At 36.9% G+C, this 21,316-nt stretch overlaps 1 protein-coding gene across 4 annotated transcripts in view; it reads left to right on the forward strand.

The window, feature by feature from the left end:
- Window positions 1-21,316, forward strand: part of NUDT5 (nudix hydrolase 5) — a 28,300-nt gene that overhangs the window by 2,662 nt on the left and 4,322 nt on the right. For 3 of the 4 annotated variants that reach the window (XM_023734366.1, XM_004379684.3, XM_023734365.1), the window contains exons 2-9: window positions 8,674-8,780; window positions 10,037-10,104; window positions 15,361-15,410; window positions 16,867-16,974; window positions 18,496-18,591; window positions 19,227-19,328; window positions 21,046-21,054; window positions 21,187-21,240. In XM_023734366.1, coding sequence (XP_023590134.1) covers window positions 8,718-8,780; window positions 10,037-10,104; window positions 15,361-15,410; window positions 16,867-16,974; window positions 18,496-18,591; window positions 19,227-19,328; window positions 21,046-21,054; window positions 21,187-21,240 — 550 coding nt within the window. In that variant the 5' untranslated portion in view covers window positions 8,674-8,717. Of the gene's footprint in view, window positions 1-8,673; window positions 8,781-8,816; window positions 9,490-10,036; window positions 10,105-15,360; window positions 15,411-16,866; window positions 16,975-18,495; window positions 18,592-19,226; window positions 19,329-21,045; window positions 21,055-21,186; window positions 21,241-21,316 lie in introns of those variants that run through there. The other variant, XM_023734367.1, reaches the window with a different exon arrangement.

Below are 21,316 nucleotides of genomic sequence, written 5' to 3' on the forward strand. Positions count from 1 at the left end.
AATAAAACGTTTATTGTTGTGTACCATCAAGTCAGTTCCCACTCATAGTGACAGAGTAGAACTGCCCCATAGGGTTTTCTTGGCTGTAATCTTTCCAGAAGCACATTGCCAGATCTTTCTCCCAGCTGCTGGATGGGTTGGAACCGCCAACCTTTTGGTTAGAATCCGAGCATTTAACTGTCGCGCCACTGTTAATTCCTTAAAAAAAACCTTTACAACAGTGGAAATAGTTGGATTTTCTTATGCACGCTGAAAAATATCATAGTCAAGTGATTTTTTATGAGGTTTACTGTGCAGTTCCAAATTAAATAATGAAAAACGCCTTTCCTTCTCTGAATCCATAACATTTCACTAATTTTTCTAGATTAATGTTTCTACCTACCTACTGGTTTTCTCCACTTGTGTATCTTGCTTACATCTCAAACACAAGGTATCCAAATTTGAACACTGCACCACCTCTTTCTCCTGATGTCCCAGTCTCCTTTAGAGCATCTCCTTTTTCTTGGAATTAGCTTTGATTTACCCAGAAGCTGTTTTAGGACAAGTAATAGACTCTCATCTGAGAGGAATTAAATCTGTTTCCTCGCCACTAGCACCACCCTAGTCCAAACCTGTTATCTCTTTCCTGGACTATTAGAAGAGGTTTTTTACTGATCTCATTACTATACTGCTGTAAGTAATTAATTTTCCCAAGGGTAATTATAGTCAGTTCACTCTTGCTCAACCAGAAATGTGGTAAAATGATTATAAATCACCTAACAAGTAGCATAATCTCAGTAAATGTTGGTTCCCTCCTTGGCTACTCCCCCAGACCTGTCAAAAAAGAAACGAAAGAAAAAAAACTTTCTGTGATTTTTTCCATCATTACCAAATTGAGTACAGGAAGTCTTTGATATCTGAGAATAATTGGTATCAACAAAGTGTCTCTTAAAGTGAATTACTTGACATGAATACAAAATTTTACCATAAATAGTACAAAAAAAGAGTCAATGAGAATATTATCTTTAAAAACTAAATTTTAAATGTTTTCTTATTATTACAACCAAAATTAGTTAAGTGTAACTATGCTGATTCTTTTATTGTTTGTTCCTTTTAAATCAGGTGACTTTTTGCCACTTAATCCTAAGCAATATTTTCTTTCAAAGTGCCTTGTTTTTCTATTCCATTATTAAACTTATCAACTGCCTGATCCTCTTTTTGTCAATCAAAAGCTTTGCTTATGATTTCAGCTCTTACATCTGTTATTTGGTTGAGTATTGCTGGTGTTTACAATACTCAACTTTTATCAGAGAGCAACTAGCCAACAATTAATTTATTGTTAGATTATTTTCTTTGCTTTGAGACATCAGTAAATTGCAAAGATTGATGTATAGTAATAATTGAATAAGGAGGAGCCTGAGTGCAAACTCGAAGTCTGGCTTTTAAGAGTCTCAGTTTAACTTCTTGAATCTTAATTCCCACTTAACTCTAATCCAGTTGTTGTTACTAATACTGAAATACCCACATTTGTGAATGATTAATCACTTATGTTTCCCTTTCAGTGGAGGATTGCCATCTAACTCCAAACTAGCTTGTATAGCAAAAAGCTTATATAGCAACCAGAGTTTGTTGTGTGCCAGCTGGGTTGTTGTGTGCTTTATTTGCCTGAAACTTTGGGGAGGAGAGGGGCTGAGATCCAACCAACTCTGTGTGTGCCCTTGCAAATGTTTACATCATTCATTATATGTGTGTGCTTTTTGTTTGTTTGGGGCAGGGGTGAGGGATTGAGACCCACGGTGCTTGCCAAACTCTCAAGTAATTTCCAGACCTTGCCCAAGTTAGTATCTGCCTTTGTTCCTGTGGCTCCTTCTACTGGAATGCCTTCCCTACTTTCTTGGTCTCTAAATCGTACCTTAATATCAGTCTACCTTTTAGTAGTAGTCTTTTAAAAAGTTTTTTTTTTTTTTTTTTTTTATCACCTTCTTCACCACCTCCGTCATTTAAAACACCCTGGTATTGTGTTATCTCTATGGCAGGCTTTTGCCCTTTTGGTTATTTGTGTGCTAAAATATAAAGTTTGCAGGGGTAAGAGTATTGTTATGTGCAGTTGAGTGGATTCTTAATTATAGCGACCCTATAGGACAGAGTGGAGCCCTGGAGGCGCAGTAGTTAAGAGTTCGGCTGCTAACTAAAGGTCAGCAGTTCGAATCCACCAGCCGCTCCTTGGAAACCCTATGGGGCAGTTCTACTCTGTCCTATAGGGTCGCTATGAGTTGAAATCGACTCTATGGCAACGGGTTTGGTTTTTGGTTTGTTTTATAGGACAGTGGAGCCCTGGTGGTGCAGTGGTTAAGAGCTTGGCTGCTAACCAAAAGGTTGGCAGTTTGAATCCACCAGCTGTACCTTAGAAACCCTGTGGGGCAGTTCTACCCTGTCCTATAGGGTCACTATGAATCGGAATTGACTCGACGGCAATAGGTTTGGTTTGGTTTTGATAGGACAGAGTAGAACTACCCTATAGGGTTTCCTAAGCTGTAATCTTTATGGGGAGCAGATCGCCAGCTCTTTTCTCCAACAGAAACCGCCGACTTTTCAGTTAGCAGTCAAGTGAGGGCAGGAATCGTGGTCAGTTTACACTTAATATATACTCAAACATTTGACTTGCCCATGCTCATAAAGCTAGAGACTCCTTCCTGCCACTAAACAAGAATTCTAAAACTCTTGTGATGTTTTCTCTAACCTGTGTACAGCTGATACATCAGGCCTTCAGTGTTCAAACTGGACTGAATTAAAACAAATTGATGAGTTTGTGACTTAGTTGAAGATTAAGAACAATCATAATTGAAATTGTAGAACACTCAACATTATGTACATGTGTATTTTTAAAGTATACAGCGCATATTAGCAACAAAATATAAAGGAGCTTAAATTCTAGCTAATAAAGTGAATAAAATGCAAATTAAACTTTACTTTTAAATCTTGAAATAGCATTTTAAGTCAGCTTAGGAAAGTCCTGTGACAGTATGAAACATGGAATTCAAACCTCATTTGTTTCTTTCTACGGCATGTTACTTGCAGTGACTGGCCCCAGAATGGCACCGTGTAGCTTCTGCTTCTGAAATGGTGCGGAAAATAATATTCTTTCCATGTTTCATTACTGATTTTGAGGTGCTTTTATAATTCTTTGAAACATTTCAGGAATCATATGTAATAAAGAATACTTTTGAAATCACTCTTTAATTGCTTCGTTTTTTGTTATTTGCACTGTCGATAGATTGCTACAGGCTATGGTTTTTTTTCTTACTTTAGTAATTACTTGTTCTAGAGGGGTCCAGCCTGTTCACTGCTTTTTTTTTTTTTTTTTGGTAATTTATATCTGTAGACTGTTTTTTAAGGAGCCCTGGTGGTGCAGTGGTTAAGCACTTGGCTGCTAATGTAAAGGTCGGCAAGGTGGGCAGCTCGAATCTACCAGCTGCTCTCTGCAAGAGAAGAGACCTGGTGTTCTGCTCCTGTAAAGATTACAGCCTAGGAAACCTATGGGGCAGTTCTACTCTGTCCTATAAGGTCGTTATGAGTCGGAATCGACTTGACAGCATGCAGTAGACTGTTCTTTTTTTCTTTTTTTAGCTCTCTAGCATTCTAAATTAAATATTTTTAAATAAAATCTATTTGAGACAACTGTTTTATAGCTCAGCATTTGCCAACTGAGGATTGATCTTAATATACCAAGACTGTTGTGTAATTGAGTTTAACTAATTAAATGAAAAGTAGTAGATGAGAAACAATCCTTCAGAATAGAACTTTTCCCACCTTTTTTGGAGTCAAGAATCCCTTTGGAAATCTGGGAGAAACTTTAAAGATACTTGCATAAGGGTCCTAGCAGATAATTTAAATGTCTGAAGTTTTATGTAAATCTTTAGGGACTAGCAGGTTGCCCTTTTTCCCCTAAAGATACTCACATGGGGGGGGCGGGTACTATTCTTCCTCCATTACGTGTTACTATTTTGTTTAGAACTTCTGGGAATCCAGAATAAGAACTCTCTTCATGGAGGACGTAAGAAATTATCTAGTTCTTCTTTCATTATCTTCTGGTAGTGCTTATACTTTTGAGGACTGCAGTTCCCTGCCTTTAAGACGTTTGGGCATGCACAGAAAAGTTATATGGGATCAGCCTGTTCCTTTAAAAAAGGAGGTTAGAAGCTTAATCCAAAGTGTTTTGTACTGTTTTAGACAGATTATTTTGTACACTAAATGAGGCTGTATATTCTCAGGGTTGTACCACCACCACCACCACTGTTTAATTCCAGGGCATTTTCATCAAAAAGAAACCCCAGCCATTCCCCCATTCTTCCCTTCTAGCCTCTGGCCCCACTAATAAACTTTTTGTCTATGAATTTGCCTATTCTGAGTATTTCATATAAATGGAATCGTACAATATGTGGTCGTTTGTGTCTGGTTTCTTTCACTTAGCATAATGCTTTCAAAATTCATCCACATTTTAGCACAAATCAATACTCCATTCCTTTTTATGGCTGAATAATCCATTGTATGGATATACCATTTTGTTTATCCACCATCAGTTGATAGACGTTAGGATGTTTCCACTTTTTGACTCTTATAAGTAGTGCTGCAATGAAGATTCATGTACAGGTTTTTGTTTCATTTCTCTTGAGCATATACCTAAGCGTGGGCCATATGGGAACTTTATGCTTAATTAACATTTTGAGAAACTGCCCAACTGTTTCCCAAAGAGGCTATACCTTTTTACATTCCCACTGGCAGTCTATGAGGGTTCTAATTTCTCCACATCCTCGACAACATTTGTTATTGTTCTTTTTGATTATAGTGATCCTAGTAGTAGTTCATTGTGGTTTTAGTTTTCTCATGGAGCCCTGGTGGCACAAGGGTAAGTGCTTGACTGCTAGCTGAAAGGTTGGCAGTTCGAATTCACCCAGCGGCTCTGTGGAAGAAAAGACCTGGCAATCTGGTGCTGTAAATATTACAGCCAAGAAAACCCTATGGGGCAGTTCTCTGTCACGTGGGGTGGCTGTGAGTCGAAATCAACCTGATGGCACTTAACAACAACAGTGACTACTGTATTTTTATGCAAATAACACATCTTCCCCCCATGAAGTATTTTCATAAACGGGCTATGCTTAAATTTTTTTACAGCAACATGTAAAAAAAATTGGCTGAGTGGCACTTATGAAAATACCTCGATGAAGGAGGGCAGGTTGGCAAACAAACATAGAAGCACTCATTATTTGCATAAAAATGGTGACTGTTGAACATCTTTTCATGTGCTTACTGGCCATTTGTATATCTGCAGAGATAGTCTATTCAGATCCTTTGACCATTTTTTGATTTGGTTATTTGTCTTTTTATTATTGTTATAAGACTTCTTCACATATTTTTATCAGATATGTAATTTGCAAATATTTTGTCCCATTCTGTGGGTTGTCTTTTCATTTTCGTGATAGTGTCCTTTGAAGCACAAACGTTTTTAATTTTGATGAAGTCCAATTTGTCTTTTCTGTTTGCTTGTACTTATAGAAGTCTTTTATAGTTTTAGCTCTTCCATTTAGGTCTTTGATCCATTTTGAGTTAATATTGTACATGGAGTGAGGTAGAAATTCAGTTTCATACTCATGCATGTGTGTACCTAGTTGCCTGAACGCCATTTGTTGAAAAAAATGTTATTTTTCCCATTGAATTGCACCCTAGTCTTGGCACCCTTGACAAAAATCAATCGACCATAAATGTATGGGTCTATTTTTTGGACTCTCAATTCTTTTCCGTTGATAAATATATGTTTATCCTTATGCCAGTACCACACCATCTTGTTTACTACAGCTTTGTAGTAAGTTTTGAAACCAGGAAATATGAATCTTTTAACTTTGTGCCAGTATAGTTTTGAAATTGAGTTTGACTACTTTAGTCAAAGAGGAGTAAGGGAAGAACTATTCTTTAGAACTAGTCTAAGCAGGCCTCAAACTAACCTAATGCTTCAGAACAGAATGGATCTCTTGACTTACCCAGTTCAGATTCATTTTGTTCATTCCTTTATTCGACAGTGATTTTGGGGAGTTTTTACAGCAACGTAACTGTCAGCAGTGTTGAAGGTTGGACAACAGAAAGAAAAAACGAGTTCAGGAGATTGTTTTGGAAATCATTTGATCCCAAGTGTGAGGTGCTGAGGTTTTTAACCAGTGCAGTGATGATAGAACTAGGACACTTTCATGAAATGTTAGAGGTAGGATTTTTAGGACTTATAACTGATAAGTTATGGTTGGAAAAGGAGAATAAAGGATTGGAGATACTTAAATTTCTAGCTTGGGGATGATGACTATATGTGATTAAGAGAGCAAATTCAGGTTTAGACAAGGTGAGTTTGAGATATAGGCAAGGCATCTATAGGTACAGCTCAGGAGATGTGGGCAGAAACAAGTAAAAATCCAGTAATTGTTGTATAAATGATTACTGAATCCATAAGTAGATGGGTTAACTAGAAAAATAGCTTAGATAGGGAAGTGATCAGGAAGGACTCTACGGAAACACTAGTATTTGTAAGCAATGGAAGGAATAGTTTCCATAGAGTGGTGGAGGAGAAGATTGCTAGGGGCTAAATAAAGACTAGCAATAGTGTCATCAGTTCTCTCAAGAAGTCTGGCAAGGTTGGAGGAGAGGACAGGTTATGAAAAGTTTATTGATTTTTGTGTTGTTGGGTGTTGTATTTTAGGAGAGAGGTACCTCGGTGTAGGAGGTAGAAATTGAAGATTGATGGGTAATGTAATTACCACTTTGGGTCCCAGAAAAAACAAAGAGGAAAGACACTTTTTCCTCTAAGACAGTAAGAGAGTTGATGCTTGAAGTTCTATGTTTTCTCTGAAGCTAAAGTTAGGAGATGGCGTAGGGAACTGTGGAACTTAAGAGTAGTCAATGTTTGGGATAGCCACTCAGAAATGTAGATAAAATAACAAGGAAGTGGAAAATAGAAATGAAAAAAAATAAGACAGAGGGTCAATCCAGGAAGTCCAACAGCTAAATAAAGTTTCTGAAAGAGAAAATGGAGGGGTGACATTATCAGTGAAATAATTCAAGTAAAGTTCCCTGTAAAAAAAGCACAATATGTAGTTTCCATGTTAAAAGGACCCACTTGAGTATAGAAAATAATGTATGGAAGCATTACCACCCCCAGGTACATCAACATGAATAACCTACAGGTCACACAAGAAAAAGGATCAAGAATCAGAATGGCTTTAGACTTCTCAACAGCAACATCAGGAGCAAGATAACTGAGCAATACCTTCAAGTTTCTGATAGAAAATTATTTTCAACCTATAATTCTGTATTTGGTCATATTATTAATCTGTTGTGGGGGCAGAAGAAAGAGTTTCAGACATGTAAGTTCTAAAACTGAAGGCATAAACTAAGAAAAGAGGAAGTAGTGGTACACAACAAATGGGATCCCAGTATAGCTGAGGATGGTGAAGGGAGGTCACGGAATGAGAGCTCTGCCAAAGCATAGAGGGCAGCCAGTACTGGAGCAGGCCAGAGGACTCCAGGAGAGAATTAAGAAGATAAGACTGATAGAATACAAGGAGTAAATACTTGATGCAAATGTATAAAGGGGAGATTTTAGATAACTGAAAGCGTGTTTAGTGTTAAATTAGTCATGTGCACATGTAAAAGTAGGTAAATGATAAAATGAATTGTACATCAAAGGAAAAGTAAATGTACTGCAGAGATCAGCTGTGAATCATATATATTATCATAATTATATAATCACTGTTACTGAACTAGGAACCCTGGTGGCGCAACAGTTAAGTGCTCGGCTGCTAACCAAAAGGTCGATGGTTTGAATCCACTCAACAGCTCCATGAGAGAAAGACCTGGTGATCTGCTACTGTGAAGATTACAGCCTAGAAAACCCTGTGGGGCAGTTCTACTCTGTCATATGGGGTCACTGTGAGTCAAAATCAGCTCAGTGGCGCCTAACAACAACAATATTGAACTGGGTCCACTTGGTGGTGCTATCCAAAATTATAATGCCACTGTTACTCTGAGAGGGAAGTGAAAGTTTTTTAGAGTTACCAAAACATCAGAATTGTTGGGATTGGTTGTCTCTGGAGATTGGGATCTGGGAGGGGAGGGCTAGGGATCTGCTCTTTTCGTGAAGACCTTGTAGTACGAGTTGACTTTGTATGCAACTCTGGCTTTGATACGTGTTAAAGTACTTTAAAGTGAATGGGAGGTGGAGACAGCCCAGACAACTCTTAAAAAGTTTTGCTGTGAAGGATTGACAAGAAACAATAGTTGAAGGATGGGCTTGGAGAGTGGTATACAATTTTTCTGCTGTTTCCCCTGGAAAGAGTTTTAGATTTGAAGTCAGAAGATCTCCTTAACAGTGTGTCTAGGTGCCTCGCCACCAGGGCTCCTTACGTACATGTAGGAACATAGTAGTTAATGTGGGCTGAATCTAACTGGGATGACTAAGTTCTTTTCTGAATGTTTCCTGGGGCCTTTGCATTTACTTTTCCATCTGGGGCAGTTCTCCCAGATCTTCACACAAGATAATTAGCTTTGATGATAGATAAGTTTTTTGTCGTTTAAGTGCTTTGACTAGTGGTCTGTAGACAAATGTGTTAAATTCAGAAAATAATTTTAGCCTGAACAAATCTCATTATCTTACAGCGTGAACTTCTACCTGAGAACTATAAAGACTAACTAGTTTGAAGATGGAGAACCAAGAACCCATGGATTCTTCTCAAACAACCAAACAGTCTATTATTTCAGAGGAGGTATAAATTGGTTTTCACTTCCCTTTCCCACATAATCTGAGTTTAAGAGAAATATACAAAAATATATAGGCTATTTGTTGTTTGAAATGATTGTTTATATTCTTGAAGGTAATTTTTAAACATTGTTCCTGCTCTCTTTTTAGGCCTCAGATATTTTGCACTTGTGTAGGAGCCATAGTATATCCCTGTTAATTACATGTACTAGTTAAAGTGAGACTTTTAAAGTGGATTTTGGCTCTTGATAGAAAAATTTTCAATTCTTATGAGAAGTTTCTCTGGGTAGAACAATAATGTGTGAAGTATAGGGCTTAGCTATTTGATACTTTGTTAGATATCACATCTTAGTTGTTTACAGTTCTAACATGTATGTTTCAGAACAATAAAAACCTAAATTGTTAGTTGTAATCAAATTCCAGTGAGTTCTAGAACTAACATATGTCTTGTGTGTTATTCAATTGAGTATTTAAAAAGTATCTACCTGCAGGAACCATTGTAATGGGTAAATCTTAAGTCCTTCATCTTGGAACTCTGATCTTGACACCTTTTGGAATTCTTTTTGATTTAAAATCTTTTCATGTTGTCTGTGAACAGATCTGCTGATAATTATTAGGTTGCTGCTGGCAAGAAATGAAAGATAGGATAGTAAGAAAAAGGCTACTGCTTTAAGTACACAGTGAAACTTTCCTCTCAGTTCAGTATAGTGCCATAGGTAAGTTAGTCCTTGTAACCTAAACTCCTTAATATCAAAGCAGAACAGTGCTGGGGTGCCTGTCTCAGGTTGGGTGGGACACCCATATGTCATCATAGGAAATCCAGTCATTGGACATGGCTTCCCCACAGTCAGCTTTCCTGTGTAGTTGTTGACATAAAATACCATTATTGAATGTTTACATAGTAAACATACCTATGTGACTAGCACCCAGAAAAGAAGACAGAATATTAGGGGCATCCCTTAAGACACCCTCCCCTTTGCCCCTTTGCGCTCCTTCCAGTTGTTCTTCCCTCCCCACTATCATTTCTTTTCACTTGTAGTACTACCTCAGAAACCCCCAAAAGAAGCAGAACCACCCTTCAGGAAAATAACCTTTAATACTTACTCTGAACTGAAAGCTCGACCATAAATTATTAGGAGGGAAACAAGATTATTAGAGGGCCACATAGAGAGAATTTGAAAGAAAGACCACAAAACCTTTTCGATTATTATAAAACCAATTTGGTTTGAAAGTTTCCCAACTTATTGTCTGATCTCCTTTTAGTTGATTTCAGAAGGAAAATGGGTCAAGCTTGAAAAAACAACTTACATGGATCCTACTGGTAAAACTAGGTAAACTTTTTTTTATTTGGGTTATCAGGGTCTCTGTTTAGTGTTGGCATAAATTGTGATATTGTGTCTTCCTTATAAACTCTGTTAAATAATCTAATTTAGCTGTTGTTTCCATTCTTAGAATCATTTATAATCTCTGAATATAATTAGGTTGTAAATTGATTACAGCAACTAACCAGGAATCTATTTTAACACCTTTCTCCCTAAGTAGCTAGTGTGGACCTAATATTTTGGAGCCAAGCCTAATTGAAGCTATTTCTGATAAGGTGGCAAAACAATTAACAGTGTAAGTTGCTTACTTCTAGTTAAATTTTTAATCTCTATATTAGAAGAATTAAAGAGAAACATTGCTATGTTTGAGGTGAAATGTACGGCTTACATCATGCTCATGGAAATGTAAATTGGGTATACTCTTTTGTAAAGCATTTCACAATATGTATGAAGAGCTATAAAGATATTATATCCTCTGACTTAGTAAATACCACTCCTGAGAATGTTCTAAGGAAATTATCTATTATATCAAATCATACTTAAGAATGAAAGATGTTCATCAGAATTTTAAATGGCAAAAAAATAGGAAGCAACCTAAACATCTTAGAAATAGAGAAATTATTTTCAGTTACAGTGTATTCATTTGGTAAAATCTATGCAGCCATCTAAAAAGCAGATTATGGAAACAACCTAGCAATATAGGAAAAGTTAGTAAGGTAAAAACAAAGTAGAAAATTTATATATGTTTTAAAACCTATGAAGTTAATTAATATGTAAGAAAAGGTTAGAAGCAAAACTAGGAAAATATTAATGGCAGCTGTGCAATCTTTTTTCTTCTACTTTCTAAACCTTCTGTTTATTGTCTTTTGGTATTATAAATAACTATCAGAAAAAAATGTTAAATTGTTTACTTAGTGAAATATAAAAGAATAAAACAATGGGAAAATAGGATTAAATGATACAAATTCATAAGTTAATAAGGGTAATATCAAAATTCTATTTTCAAACTAATCAAATAAAAGTAACATATTTCTTTGTGAGGAAATAAGGTATCATCAGTGTAGAAATCCTTTATTTGCTGATGTCCTTCATTTTCTGATGCGGCATGACTCAAAGTGAGAAGAAACAGCTGCAAACATCCATTAATAATCAGAACATAGAATGTACGAAGTATGAATCTAGGAAGACTGGAAGTTGTCAGAAATCAAATGGAATGCTTGAAAATAGGTATTCTAGGCATTAGTGAGCTGAAATGGACTGATGTTGGCCATTTTAATTAGGACAATCATATGGTCTACTATACGGGAATGACAGATTTGAAGAGGAGTGGCATCATATTCATTGTGAGAACATTTCAGGATCTGTCCTGAAGTACAGTGCTGTCAGTGATAGGATAATATCATACGCCTACAAGGAAGACCAGTTAATGCTATTATTCAAATTTATACATCAACCATTAATGCCAAAGATGAAGAAACTGAAGATTTTTAAACCAACTTCTGTAGTCTGAAATTGATGAAACATGTAGTCAAGATGCATTGATAATTACTGATGATTGGAGTGCAAAAGTTGGAAACAAGAAGGATCAGTATTTGGAAAATATGGCCTTGGCAATAGAAATGACACCAGAGAGCACATGATAGAATTTTGCAAGACCAGCGACTTACTCATTGGAAATACCTCGGGTATGGATTAAACCTCAATGTAAAGAAAACAAAATCCTCACAACTGGACCAGTAAGCAACATCATGATAAACAGAGAGAATATGAAGTTGTCACAAATTTCATTTTACTTGGATCCACAATCAGCGCCCATGGAAGCAGCAGTCAAGAAATCAAACAACACATTGCATTGAGCAAATCTGCTGCAAAAGACCTCATTAAAGTGTTAAAAAGCAAAGATGTCACTTTGAGGACTAAGGTGTGCCTGACCCAAGCCGTGGTATTTTCAGTTGCCTCATATGCATGCAAAATCTGGACAATGAATAAGGAAGACCGAAGAAGAATTGATGCCTTTGAATTATGGTGTTGGCGAAGAATGTTCTGTGGACTACCAGAAGAACAAACAAATCTGTCTTGGAAGAAGTACAGCCAGAATGCTTCTTAGAAAGGAAGATGGTGAGACTTCATCTCACATACTTTGGACATGTTATCAGGAGGGACCAGTCCCTGGAGAAGGACATCATGCTTGGTAAAGTGGAGGGTCAGCGAAAAAGAGAAAGACCCTCAAGGAGATGGGCTGACACAGTGGCTGCAACAATGGGCTCAAACACAGCAATGATTGTGAGGATGGCACAGGACCAGGCAGTTTCGTTCTGTTGTACATAGGGTTGCTATGAGTCAGAACCAACTCAACAGCACCTAACAACAATGCAAAAATATATGGACTAGCCAGCAATTTAAACAACTTTTGTTTAAAAGTACTAAACCAGCAAAAACATAAATAAGGCCTGATGTCGGAGAGCTATGTGAAACTTATATTAAGATATCCACAGCACTATTGAATTAAAACCTAGTAGTAAGAAAGCTATGCACAGTATTACCATCAACACAGTGGAGGAAGAACAGAACTCCTTAAAATGTCAAGTATATGGATTTTGATATGTAGAACTAAATATGAAATAAGTAGAGGATAGGAGCCAAACCCAATACAGAAATGTGGTAAGGCCCAAGCCTTAGGGAACATAGTAAGTTCAAATGTACTTATATTCAGGTGTACTTGTGAAAATATCTAGAGATTGGAACCCAATTTATATTATACAGTTTGGTTTTCTATAAAGTTGTTGAAGTTTATAACACAAACTATAACCCTCAGCGCTAATTAATCTGTAGAGTATGTGTTGGTTTACATCAGCTTGTCTCTAACTATTCTATTTTAATCAGGGATGTACATCAGAATCATTTGGGAGATGTTTTCAAAACACTAATGTCTGGACATCACTTCATGAGAGTCTATTTTGGTAGTTGGGAGTGGGACTGCCATCCACTGGTTCCAACTCATAATGACCTTATAGGACAAAGTAGAACTGCCTCATAGAGTTTACAAGGAGTACCTGGTAGATTCGAACTGCTGACCTTTTGGTTAGCAGCCGTAGCTCTTAATCACTATGCCACCAGGGTTTCCAAAGTCTATCAAACTACCACATTTATATGGCATGTTTATATTATGTTCACCTTTGTTTTTCCATACAGAGGACTTCCATGTGGCCTCAGAAGAGACATTAATGTAAAGTATTAATATTTTGTACCAGAGTATCAGGCTTTCAAGAATGAATTGCTGTACTTTCCAGTAGACCATGATTTATAAATTTATAAAGTGTTTCTTATCTATTACCAGGTATCAAAGCCTGTATATAAGGGGTGAAACACCAGCTAGAGAATCCTTTGTTCCATTGTCTTCTCAGGGAAGAGGATATGGAATTAATTTTTAAACTATAAAAATATGCTGGCATTATGCCCCTTTGTTGACATTCAGGATATTGTTGAAGTCATCCGTTGTCATCCTTCCTGTGTCCTGTGTGGGTTGACTAGAGGGAAGAAAGCAAAACAGTGTTTCCTGTAAGATAGGATACTAAAAGGTGAAGTAACTAGAATCAGAATTCTCAAAGTACAAGAGACTGTCAAGGTAACATACTCTTAATTTCCTAGTTTTACAAATAATAAACAGTTTCAGAGAGGTAATGGCTTAGGGTTTGGCTAGTAGACAAGTAGAGGCTAAGATTTTCTACTCTGAATCAAATGTACATCTCTCAGAGCCCCGTTAAGATTATTGGCACTCTCACAGGGCATTCTTGTTCTAGTATTTCTTATAAATGCATTTATAGTTTATTGCTTATCATTTATGGCTCATTACTGCTGCTTTACTTCATCTTAACCAGTATAACAACACTCTTCTTTTTTCCCCCTTATTCCTAGTGTATTTGGGATGGGATCTGCAGTGCTTTTCCCAGCACTCTCTTCTTCAGTCTTTAGGACTAACCTTAGAAGGCAGATGTGAGAGCTGTGCCAAAGGTGTTTTTGTCTCTTCCAGCCTGTTTTACTTAACTTATCAAAATTGCTTGTTGGTTGGCTTCTTGCTACTTAACAGGAATGTTGAGCAGCTGTGAGTTATCAAAATAGTCTGTTTGATTTTCATAGGTTCTTTTTGACACATTTGTCCTTTAGAATTTGGGTACAACACGGAAACATCTACCGTTTACAGAAAGTTTTTTTTACCGGATGAAATACTAGAAATTTTTTTACAGACATGTGGCAAGGTCCAAACCTTAGGGACAGCTAGATAAAAAGTTAAGAACAAGAGGGTTTCTCAGGGTAGTGCATTTTATAACCCTTACAATAGGGAGGCAGATTTGAACTCCTTAATCCCAATTCCCAGAGCCACTCAGATGTCTTACTTCTGTTAGAAGAGATCCTAAAATTATTTGACTCTTCATTCCTGCCTCTTACCACTGCCTTTTTCTATTGAAGGGATACGAGAGTGAAAGAGAATGTCCCCCATACAGCGCTCCCCCTTTAAACAACATGATTGTTCCAATACAACTCTGCCCAGTGTTCCTGGGAGATAAAGTACTATCACAGATGTTATCGAAATACTGAAGTAGCTAAACCAGCTAGAAACAAATAGTAAATAAGAAATGAAGCCATAAAAGGGAGCAGGAATCTGTTGTTATTCACCTTTTTCCTTTAGGGACTGTTTTTCTTCTTAGATAAGATCTCACATGCAAAGCACTTACCACAGTTTAATAATTCCTCAATTATTAAATGGAAAGGGCCCATTTTCCTAAATTGTGTACTTCAAGTCACATATTTTAAAAATATATATAAGTAACTATCTCAGTAATTCGCATTATACTCAGTATCTTTTGTTTTTAGAGATAGGGCTAGAATTTTCATAGGGGGCTTAATTTGCATAAACTGCTTAATAGCCTTTAAAGCCGAAATCACCAGCTGTCTGCTTGCCTATAGACTTATGAACCAAATTAAAGTACTTGGAGTAAATGATTTGAAAGCTTCAGCTCAGGTGAACAGGCTTTCTATTCAGATGGCACCCAGAGGGCTAGGTGTAGGGTGGCACAGGTTTTTTTGGTAATTTTCAGAAGCTGTAGGAAAGCACAATTGGCTTTTTTAAAATAGAAATCTTTATTGTCCTAGTCTTCTTAACCGGTAACATTTGCATGCTTGCATTTGTAAAGTTCTGGTTGTACACAGAAAACCTAAGAACATTCTCCTATTTAATGATTTTGTTTTTCCTTCTCTGCTGAACAGAACTTGGGAAACTGTGAAACGAACAACCAGGAAAGGACAGTCTGCTGATGGTATGATTGAAAATTTACTAGAACTGTCTTTATAAGGGAAGTTAGCAACTATTGTTGTAGGAAGCTAGGTGTAGATTTTTTTTTACTCTAACTAAGACCTCTGAGCAGAGTTATCTTCAGTTGTGGTCTTATATCTACTATTAGTTTTTTCAATACTGTGTTACTGAAACAAACTTTCTTTATGAATAACTTCTGGCTCCTATTATCTAAGCTTAGAATAGTGTTTTTGCGGGGGAGAATATGCTGATATTTATAAAACCAAAAACCAGTTGCTACTGAGTCGATTCCGACTCATGGCGACCCCGTGTGTTTCAGAGTAGAACTGCGCTCCGTAGGGTTTCAATGGCTGTGATCTTTCGGAAGTAGATCGCCAGGCCTTTCTTCCGAGGCACCTCTTGGGTGGATTCGAACTGCCAACCTTTCGGTTAGTAGCTGAGCATTTAACTGTTTGCACCACCCAGGGACTCTTACTGATACATATAACCAACCTAAATCATAACTTGAAGCTACATATTGTGTCTAGATATGTTATGACTTCTAGAAATGCTTGCTATTCTGTCCAAAGGATCTAGCCTTTAGTCTGGAAAAATTATTTGGCACAACTTTATGCTTATCAACCACTTGCTTTAGAAGTTGATGAGGAAACGGAATTGGGAAAAAGACTATTCATTCAGTTCACTTTCCCTTCCAGGCATGAATGGTTTGACTGCAAAGATCCCAGAAACAATCCTGAAAATCACCTCTGGTCTAGGGGAAGTTGGGCAATAGGTCTTTTTTCATCCCTTTTATTTTTTCACTTTCCTTTATTTTCTGTTTGTACTGAAGCAAACAGAGTTGCTCTGCTGCAGCTGCTGTTTTTAACTGATGAAAAATGTTTAGGAGGAACCACGTGCTCCTCTTGGCTGCTTTGTGTTTTCTGGAACCCAGTGGTTTTTGTTGTTGTTTTGATTAAGCCAAATAACTTGGGAGAAAATGTCTTTTATCCTAAAAAAATAAAATAAAATTCAGTCTAGCTACTGTATACTACAAACAGTGAAACTTACTTGATTTATTGCTTTAAGGGAATCTAAGACTTCAAAAATGCTCTAGCCACATGATGAGAAATGGTTCTATGCGGGGATTAGTATAGATAGAAATTTTATATCCTTAACCTTGTGGTGAATGTTTAGCTTTAGTTTTGATTTTATTTGAAAGAAATTGTGGCAACAAAAACAAGCTTTTTAATAAAAAAAGAAAATTCAAACAACATGGAAGTGTGATTATTTTTTCATTAATTGAGAATAGCTTCCAAAGTTAACTGCCCTTATTGTAGATTAAGTTAACTTCTTATAATGGCAAATAGAGGGTAGGTTTTGGCTTCTTAAAATACAGGATGTTTGTTAGAGTGCTCTAAACAAATGACTGGCACCATTGATCTTTCATTATGGATTTCCTTGGTTGCCTTTTCTGGTGACAGGTGTGGCAATTATCCCAGTGCTGCAAAGAACTCTTCATTATGAATGTATTGTTCTGGTGAAACAGTTCCGACCACCAGTTGGTGGCTACTGCATAGAATTCCCCACAGGTGAGTAACTAAACAGAGGAGATAGAGTCGCTTCTCAGGGACTGCTGGAGAGAGCTAGGGCAAAGCCTGGAAACTACAGTGCTTTGACATTTAACACCATTTTATCTGTCCGTGTGGTCATAAATAAAGCCATTTCTGCAGAGAGCCTCCTTCAGGCCAATAGCCGTGCTCTAGTGATATCTAAACCCAGGAAGACGAAGTAAGATATGGTATTACAGCTTACTTTTCAAGCCATGCCACCGTCGTCACAACATTCTTCTGTCCTCTCTTGGAGTAATTTGTTGCTTTTCCACAGTTTGTCAACTTATTTCATTTTCTATCACTGTTTTCCCTTGACAAGTAATTTACAGTAATAAGTAGACCACACACTACACACAGAAAAAACATCTTGATCAGACATATGTAAACTGACCAAGGAAATTGTCTTAACTAATTTCAACTAGAACGATTTTTTATTTGCACAGTAAGTATAAAACTCCAGATTTTTTAATAAGCTGTATTATTATAGGACTTTATTGGATTGTCTCAGTCTGAAGAGATTAAATCTTATTTATTTGTTAGTAATGGTTTATGTTTTGTGTCTTTTAAAGTCCTTCCATCATAACACATAGTTAACAGTTTTTTTCTTTCTCATTTGCCATATCATTGAAGAAATTAATTTGCATAAATTAATTTGTTAAAAGTAACTAAATAGCCTGTATTTTACTTTTTATTTATATTTTTCTGTTCCTTTCAGGACACAGAACCTGAGTCCCTGCTCTCCTTTCACTTGTTCTCTCTCAACTTAGTCCTCACAATGACCATAGCAGTTACCTAAAGTCCACCATCCTTCAGTTCACTCCTTTCTGTTCTCCCTCGCAAGTGACACATTCATCTTGGCACTTCACTGTGAGGCCTCATTATTCTGGGAGGGAGGAAGGCAAGATATGTAATATACCATCACTATCTTACATACGAGAAAACAGAAGTTTACAGGCTTCCTGTGCTATAGTCACATAACCCGTTGCCGTTGAGTCGATTCCAACTCATAGCAACTCTATAGGACAGGATAGAAGTGCCCCATAGGATTTCCAGGGAGCACCTGGTGGATTCGAACTGCCAACCTTTTGGTTAGCAGCCATAGCTCTTAACCTCTACACTACCAGGGTTTCCATAGTCACATAGCTAGGCCGTTTAATCACCACCAAGTTATTTATCTTCCCAGGAGATAAATGCTATCTATTCCCTACCAAAATGTTAGTGTTGACATGCTCATGAAAAAAAAAACTAAGATCTTTAAATAAGAAGAGCAGATGATAGCTATCAGAACCTTCTTAATCAGCCTAGGGTGTTATTCTTTTTGCTCTTTTTTTTTTTCTTCTCCTGAAAAGTTCCAAGTCTTTTCAGTTTTATCTGTGAGACTACTTTTCACAATCCTCTCATTCTTCGGACGTAGCTCAGCAGCACCTATGTTAGAAGAATGAGAGGTTCAAAAAATATTGCACTTTCCTATCCCACCTTACAAATGATTTGGACTTCCAGGTCTCATAGATGATAATGAGAGCCCAGAAGCAGCTGCTCTTCGGGAGCTTGAGGAAGAAACTGGTTATAAAGGTGACATTGCTGAATGTTCTCCAGGTTTGTATTGCTTTCTAATTGTGTACTGGGGGGACAAACTCTTGAAAGTTAACCCAGTAGTAGATTCTTCTAGGTATAAAAGAAATGATTATTTAGCTGTTCTTTATGGTCAGAACTCAGATGGCTTTTATTTCAGCTAATTCACTGAAGAGAAGTAATAGATTAGGATTGGTCACCATCTGTAATGAACTTCCTTGTGAGAATATGTTTGAACAAGAAGGACCTGAAGTTGGAGAAGAATTGAAATTAAGTTGCCTTTCAGAATTTCCCACATTCTAAGCTTTATTATTTACTAGCTGCTCATCCACATGCCAAATTCCTCACTAGAAGATTGTGATTCTTTTTTTTTCTTGTTATGGTGAAAGGATTTTATAAATTGTCAGTACCATGTAACCCTTCAGAGTTAACAAACTTTACTTCAGAACTCTGGGAAAAATATGAATACTTACTACTTATATGCTCTGCAGTCCTACAACCTGTACTGAGTGAATATAATAAGCTGTAATTCTCGTGCATAAATTCTGTGCTAGCTATGAATTATGAGCCCTTATTACATTTAAAGATTGAAACAAATGACAAGCAATGAAAGCATCTGACTGGTGTCCTTTAAGGTTATCTGTTACTTCTCTCCATAGTTGTGTGTGTAGATCCAGGTTTGTCAAACTGTACTGTACACGTCGTGACAGTAACCATTAATGGAGATGATGCTGAAAATGTAAGACCTAAGCCAAAGCCTGGTAAGTGTGTGTTGGCTATGCTTAAGGTGGTCGAATTGTACTAAATATTTTTTAACTTGCTACTAGTTTGGTTTTCCACTTGTTAAAAGAATAGAAGCCTTTCATAGACATTTCACCAATATTCTTGGCTGTTTTCTTAAACTTGTGTATTTTAGCGTTTTTCTTTTACTACTTCATTGATAGTTGTACTTTATATAAAATGTTACATTATATATTTCCATATTTTCTATGGAGTTCATTCCCATTTAGTAATAATGAGCTATAGGCTTAAGTAGGAAATAGTGAGAAACTTTAAAATCACCCTGATTTCTGTCTTCACGTGTATTGCAAGAATAGCATTGTAATTAATTGTTAAGGGGGAGCAGCTTAATTAACTATTTGCTATTGAGTTTGGTATTTAGAGAAGCTGTTAGGAAATTCTTTGCTCTATAATATTTCTTAGGAAGTTTGGATTCAAAAGCTGTAATACCTCTGTCAATCCCATGCCTTAACTCCCATCCCCTTAAAGAGGGGTGTTTATATACAGTCACATGTCGCATAACATCCGTTCAGGCAATGTCCGATCGCATATATGTCCGTGGTCCCATAAGGTCATAATAGAGTTCAGAAATCCCTATCAGAGAACAGGGTGGAGTGGACATAACTGGGTGTAGTGAATGCAGCAGCTTTCCGCATGCAACGTGTATCTTGTGACTCATATACAAAGCAATTGCACTGCCAAGCATATAATGGTACAGTACATATTTAACCTATAATACGTATGTCTTGATAGTCATAATAAATGCCTGTGTTACTAGCTTACGTATGTACTGTACTTTCTATCGTTATTTTAATGTGAACTTTCCCTGTACTTGTTGTTAGGTGCTGTCGAGTCAGTTTTGACTCAGTGATCCTATAGAACAGAGTAGAACTGCCCCGTAGGGTCTCCAAGGAGTGGCTGGTGGATTTGAACTGCTGACCTTTTGGTTAGCAGCTGAACTCTTAACCACTTTGCCACCAGGGGTTCCAACTTTTGCTACTTATAAATAAAAAGTTTACTGTATAACAGTGTATGCTTCAACTGGTAGGCAGCAGCATCCAGTCTCATGCATCTGAAGTGTTGCAGTGTTATCTCTCTGTTTAATTTTCTTTGGAAAATATTCCGGTGAAATGCATCTTGGCTCCCAAATGTAGCAAAACCAGTGCTAGTGATAGCAGCAACGAGAGTCAAAGGAGAAGTATCCGTTTGCAAGTCAAACAAAAAGTTATTAAACAACACAAAGGTGGAAAATCAGTGAATGCTATTGCTCACTATTTAGGCATGTTCACACAATGTCCAAATCACATAACGTCCTATTTCATAGAATGTATTGTGGATGTTAAGTGATGCGTGACTGTATGTACCACAGTAAATCATATGAGTGATATTCTTTAATTTCTCACCATCTTTAGTTCATATCTGTGTTTCAGTATCACATTGCAGCCCATTTTAAATGCTGAATTTTTACACTAGCAAATATGCATGTTACAGAATACGCTTTAAATTTTGCTGTTAAATGGAGAATAAGAAGAACTTTGTACTGTTTGGGTTCTTTTTTTTACTATGTATATAAATTGTTAGTGGAGATCCAGGTTTCTGTTTAGTTCCTATAGCCTTTTGGTATGTTTTGTATAAAAATCTTTCAGTGTCTTACCACTCTTGGCCTTGCTAAAATTTTCTCCTTCTATTTATTTTCAGGGGATGGAGGTATGCTATTCAACTCCCAGTGGCTGACCACATATATGGCTTAGTGTAGTGGTAATGGCTAGACATTTTGGGTTGTTTTGGTAGACTCTCTTGTTATTTGGCCCTGTTTTCACCTACGCTTTGTTTGTTTAGAATTTGTGGAAGTAATTTCCTTACCAAAGAATGACCTGCTGAAGAGACTTGATGGTAAGCACTCTTAAGATTGTTACCCAGCTTTCTGTATTTTCCCTGTCCCAGCCCCAGCGAATGGGGTATTAAATAT

This window comes from Trichechus manatus, unplaced genomic scaffold (genome assembly GCF_000243295.1).
Source record: "Trichechus manatus latirostris isolate Lorelei unplaced genomic scaffold, TriManLat1.0 scaffold00067, whole genome shotgun sequence".
Taxonomy (NCBI): Eukaryota; Metazoa; Chordata; class Mammalia; order Sirenia; family Trichechidae; genus Trichechus; species Trichechus manatus.